The sequence below is a fragment of the Nannospalax galili genome, unplaced genomic scaffold, assembly GCF_000622305.1.
Source record: "Nannospalax galili isolate Female #2095 unplaced genomic scaffold, S.galili_v1.0 scaffold521, whole genome shotgun sequence".
NCBI classification, from domain to species: domain Eukaryota; kingdom Metazoa; phylum Chordata; class Mammalia; order Rodentia; family Spalacidae; genus Nannospalax; species Nannospalax galili.
This window is the reverse complement of record NW_008344634.1, coordinates 315,314-321,540: the sequence shown is the minus strand read 5'-3', so window position 1 is coordinate 321,540 and position 6,227 is coordinate 315,314. Positions and strand designations below refer to the sequence as shown.

Genomic DNA, 6,227 nt, shown 5'->3' with positions numbered 1-6,227 from the left:
GGTGTCCGGTTTAGAAAGTCCTTTCCTACACCTATATCTTGTAGGTTTTTCCCAAAGTTTTCTTCTAAGAGTTTCAGAGTTTCAGCCTTCAAATAGCTTTAGATATTTAAGTGACAATTGAATTTATTCTCATAATGGTTTTAATAGCTTTTGTATAATCTTCATGGCTATTATGAGATATAAAATGATTTGTCAAATCTGTAATCATTATGCCAAAAAATCTGAATTACTGTAACATTTTGTATATTGTTAAAACTGTAACTTTAATTGTAAAAAAAAATTTAAAAAAAAGATTAGAACATTATATACTATTGTTTCCTGCCTTTAGAGTTAATCCAACTGGGACTGTCAATCACCTGACCATGAGGCCATCCCTCAGGAAAGCTGATTCACCTGAAGACATGCTAAGAAGATGGGAGGAATAATTATCCCCTTAAAGAGACAATGTACTTACACTTCCCAGAAGCCCCTCTCTCCAGGCAGTACTCATAGCTCACTATTGAGCCTGCCCACTTTTCTGAATTCTAACTAAAAATGTGTAAGGTTTTCTTTTTCTTCTTCCTATCTCGTTTTCAGACACTGTGCTTTCGTAGACACTCTGAGCTTTCTCATTTTCTCTGAAGCTTCTCTCTCCTTCTGCCATGCAGCTGTTTGCCAGACCTCTATTACTGAACATGCCAGGGTTCTTGCACCCTATCCCTAAAAGGCATGGCTTTCTTTCTCCCTCTTCTCTATCTCCATCCTTTTGGCAGCTGTCAAGTTTTACAGTTTGACTGCCCTGTTGTTTTTCTCTCAAACTCTAAGAAAATGGTCCTCAATCTTCCTCCTGAGTCCATTTTTAAATTGTTTTATAAAAAAGACTAAGAACTAGGACTGGATGTTTGGCGCAGCAGTTAAGAGCACTGGCTGCGCTTCCAGAGGAACTCATTCCAACACCCACATGGTGGCTAACAACCATCCGTAACTCCAGTTCCAGAGGTTCCGAAACCCTGATCTGACCACCACGAGCATTGTTAGACATGAATGCACTTACGTGCATGCAGGCAATACACTCATACACATAAAACAAAAATAATAAATAAAATATTTCTTTAAAAAGACCAAGAATGCCCAAAAGAGAACATTGAATTCTCTGGTAAAACTTGAACTGTGAACAAAAAGAAACACTCTCTTTTAAGTAACTTTCGTCAGGGTATTTTATCATGACAACAGAAAAGAAGCTAACACAGGGCAGATCATAGGTATGCCAAAGAGAAGGGAAAAGGTTAATATACTGGAAATCACACACACACACACACACACACACACACACACACCAAAGACTATTAACTAGTCAGCAATCCCCCATCTTGGCTATACCTGTAGGTCTCCTGGGTTCATTGTACCAACATGCCCACAGAAGTCTTCATGGGCCATGCTGCCCCCTTCAAGAAGGTAAGATACCTTTTTAAAAACAGAAAAAAAAAGTTAGTTCTTTGACTCTAGTAAAATCATATTGCTTTGGGTTATTACTATTGAATTGTATGAATTTCATACCTATATCAGATATTAAACACATCATGGTTTACAAAATATTTTCTTCTATTTCAGGTTGCCTTCTTATTAAAATAATGGGCAAAGGATATGAATAGACATTTTTTTTTCCAAAAAAAATATACAAATGGCAGGTGGGTATGGGGAAAATGTCAGCATTATTAATCACTAGAGAAATGCAAATCAAAATCACAATGGGACATAACCTTATTTCTATTAGGTACACATTATTAAAAAGTTGAAATATAGATAAGTGTTTACAAGAATGAAGGGAAAACAGAGCCCTTATATTTTGTTGCTGAGAAGTCAATTGGTCTAGCCACCATAGAAACCAGTATGGAAGTTGTTCAAAAAGCTAAAAATAGAAGTACCAGATGATCCATCTGTCCCAATGCTCAGTACATAGCCAAAGGAGATGAAGTCATCATATAAAACACTAACCAGCACACCCATGTTTACTGTAGCACTACTCATAATAGTCAAGATGTGAAATCAGTCTAGATGCCCATCAACAAACGAATGGATGAAGAATATATGATAAATAAATACACAGCATAGGATTATTCAAAGTTTTTTAAAAGGAGGATGGCCTGATGTTGTCCACAGCATGAATAAAGCTGGGAAGTATATAATGAAATAAGACAGATGCAAAGAACAAACACTGCACAATCTCATTTACAGAAATTAAGAGTATAAGGAAAAATATAGAAATGTAGGTCAAAGGCCTATAGTAGTTATAAGATTTTAAAAAAGGGGAACACTCATCCACTGCTGGTGGGATTGCAAACTCATGCGACCACTATGGCAAGCACTGTGGTGAATTCTTCAAAACCTAAAAATGAACCTACCATTGAACTTGTTTATACCACTCCTTGGCATATACCCAAAGGACTCGTCCTATTGCAGAGATACTTGTACATTCATGTTTGTTGCTGCTCTTTTCACAATAGCTAAGAGATGAAAGCAAACCAAGTAGCTGCCATGTGGGTGCTGGGAATTGAATCTAACATTTTCCTCAGCAAAAACTGTAGTGGAAATAAGTGAGACAACTCTTCACAGATGCCCAATCTTTGCCCCCCCTCCCGGCTTTATTGAGCTGTAGATGACAAGGCCTAGTCCACACAGGTGTGTGGAGTGACACGCTTCAAGTCTCCACGCCTTGTCCTCAAAGCAGATTCAAGAAATTCAAGTCAGGGCTGGAGAGATGGCTCGTGGTTAAGAGCACCGACTGCTCTTGCAGAGGACCCGGGTTCAATTCCCAGCACCCACATGGCAGTTACGAACCGTCCTTAACTCCAGGTCCAGGAGAATCCGAAGCTCTCTTCTGACCTCCACGGCATTGCACGACATGAGTGCACTCACATACATGCAGGCAATACACTCATACACATAAAATTAGAATAATAAAGAAAATATTTTTAAAGAAATAAATTCAAGCTAACTTTTCCAGATTCATGTCCAATAGTCTAAAACTGGAGAGAAATGCTGTGTATCCACAGGAGTGGTCACTAGAATGCAGCTGCGAAAGTTTCACTTAATTCAAATTAAGAAAATTTAAATTCAGCTCCTCAGTTGCACCAGGCACATTTTGTCACCCTGTGTGGCTAATGGATACTGTAACAATAGCACACGTTATAAAGCATTTCCAACTGCAGAAAGCTGGAAAGATTCTACATCGTGATCTAGATAAATGAATTTGAAGATTAGATTTGAGCAATTGGTGGGCATTTCATGTAGGATAGAAAATTCCACAAAGCAGAAGCATTCTAGTTGACCTCTCTTAGTTCAATGTTTTTTAAAGGGAAAAAATCAACTCTAAAATCCTTTAAGAGTGTTGTAGTTAATCAGAAAACAAAGCTGAAGGAGACATGAACTACTTAGAACATAGTTCTTTCAGGGACATGGTTATATTGTTACATAAAACTCTTGTTAGTATTTAAGGCTTAAAATGTGTGTGGGTTGGGAAACAGGGCCCTTTTGCATGATTTATTTAGATTTTCAGTCTATTTGGTCAATTTATACACATTTGCACACACCTGTAACTCCTGAAAGAGTTAGCTATTCGCCTAAGCAGCTGGGAAGACAGCTCAGAGTAGTATTTATCTGCAAATAATGTGTGGCTCTTTACTTCAGGCTTAACAGTAACAACTTCTAACATTTTCAGACCAGCTATTTCAGTCTTTTCGCTAAACCTTAGTGTAATTATCTTTTTAATCTTGGAAGTTTCACTTCAAATTTTCATTAACTATTTTTAAGTGAGGGAACCAGAAAATGCAATATGAGATTAAAATGTCAACATTCATTTTTGGAATTTTAATTTTCAAATAAATATAGTCACCAAACACAAAGTTTAAATCAATATTTAAAAGTGAATTTTGCTTTCTACCAGCTTCTTAAACTAACAAATTTTGCCAACTCCCTAAATGATAACTTTGTAAAACCATAGAAAGAGCTGGACGTGGTGGCACATACCTTCCATCCCAGCACCTGGGAGGCAGAGGAAGGTGGGTCCCTGTGAGAACAAGTTCAACCTGGCCTACATAGTGAATTCCAGACCAGCTGAGGCTACAGGGAGACCCTGCGTCAAGAAGAAAATAAATAAATAAACGAGCATACACACAAAAAGAAATAGGATGAAGATATTAATATTATATTTTAGAAGATTTGTTCATTTTTATTTTATGTGCATGAGTGTTTTCCCTGCATGTATGTAAGTGTACCAGGTATGTGTGCAATGCCTTTGAAGGCCAGAAGAGGGACTCAGATCCCCTGGATCTGGAGTTAGGGATGGTGATGAGCCACCATGTGAGTGCTTGGAACCAAACCCAGGTCCTCCACAAGAGCAGCAAGTGCTCTTAACTGTCGAGCCATCAATTCAGGCCCCAAATATTATGTTTTTCAAAACCCAAAACATCCCAAGAGGTAAGAAATGAGATAATATTTATGAAGTCTTCAGCATATATACTAGATACTGGTTTTTTTAATGCAACATAATTATTTCTTCATCTGTACAAGACCTCCTCAAATATGTTGAAGGCAAACTGTTTTACAGTCTGTTATGTTCTTGCTTTATCTAGAAGGATGAAGAGTAAACCTAAATCAACTTTTTTATTATGAAAATTCAAAGGGCTATTTTATAAATCATTAAATATTATTTTAAAGGTTTATTTTTATTTACACATGTGTGTCTGTGCGCATGTGAGCATGTGTGTCATGTGCATGTGGGTGCCTGAGGAGGCCAGAAGTGGTCATGGAATCCCCTCGAGCTGGAGTCACAAGCTGTTGCAAGCCAGCTGATGTGGGTGCTTGGAACTGAACTCTGGTCCTCTGGAAGAGCATCAAGTTCTCTTAATCACTGAGCCATCTTCCAGATCCTAAGTACAATACATTTAACAAATCATTTCCTATGCATTTTTATTCGTAAGAAACAACTCTATGATCATTAATTCAAATTTATAAAACCTATGACCATAATTTTTAAATAGTAAGAAAATTCACGATCATCACTTTATGAACTCACTGAACAAATATTTAACTTAACAAGGTCCTATAATGCCCTAAGTAACACGCTGGGAAGTAAAACACAGATACAGTCATTGACTGCATGCAGCTTGTAGTCTGATTGGAAAGATATATAGTGAGCAGGGAGAACAGAACATAAGCATCCTGATAGGTTAATGCAGGGTGCTGCTGTGAGGTCAGAGAGGCACTCCACTCATGTCTCACGTTTGTGTGCAAGGCAAAACTTCTCAGACAAACTGAGACCAAAAGGAAGAATGATGTAATACTGTCAATTTGACAGGATCTAGAATCACCTAGGAAACCTCTGATCATGTCAGTGGGGTTATGAGACAGTGGGGCTAGTCTAAGTGGTAAGATCCACCTTAAATGTGGTGGTACCATTCCATGGGCTGGGGTCCCAGACTGAATATAAAGGATATAGGGACCTGGGCACCAGCATTCATCTCTCTCTGCTGACTGCAGATGTAACGTGACCGCCACTTCACATTCTTGCTCTCATGCTTTCACACCATGATGGACTATACCCTCAAACTGTGAGCCAAAATAAACCCTTCTTTCTTTGGGCTGCTTTTTTGGGGTATTTTGTCACAGTAATGAGGAAAGTAACTAATACAGATGGGAATGTGCTAGTAAAAAGGTAGTGGTGACAGCAGACAAGAAGGATATTCCCTGCTCTGCTCCCTGCTTGTGTACTTCTACCCCCAGTAATCTGTTTTCCTCCTTCATGTTGGGTAGTCAAGGAGGGAAACAATTAATAACAAAGTATAATGACACATAAGTATGAAGATGCCATGATGGTTCCCATTACTTGGTAAACTAACCTAAAAAATTAGTTAAATGTCTTATGCATAAAAATGTGTTGTTTTGTTTCATTTTTTATTTTTGAGAAAGGGTCTTACTATGTAGCACTGACTATCCTGGAACTCCTGTGTAGACCAGACTGGCCTCAAACTTAGAGATCTTCCTGTCTCTGCCTCCCAAGTACTGGGACTAACAGTGTGTGCCACCATGCCCATCAGTATAAACATTTTAATATTTTATTTATTATTTTTATTTTGTGTGTATGAGTGTACTACCTGCATATATGTAAGTGCACCTGTGTCATGCAATACCCTCGGAGGTCAGAAGAAGGCATCGGATCCCCTGAAACTGGAGTTAAAGACGTTTGCTAG

General features: G+C 38.2%; 1 protein-coding gene across 2 annotated transcripts in view; it reads right to left on the bottom strand.

Moving 5' to 3' along the window:
• The window catches only part of Pir (pirin), a 127,481-nt gene that overhangs the window by 82,514 nt on the left and 38,740 nt on the right, over window positions 1-6,227 (bottom strand). For both annotated transcript variants that reach the window (XM_008840879.3, XM_008840878.3), the window contains exon 5: window positions 1,360-1,443. In XM_008840879.3, the coding sequence (XP_008839101.1) occupies window positions 1,360-1,443 (84 nt within the window). The remainder of the gene's footprint in view (window positions 1-1,359; window positions 1,444-6,227) is intronic.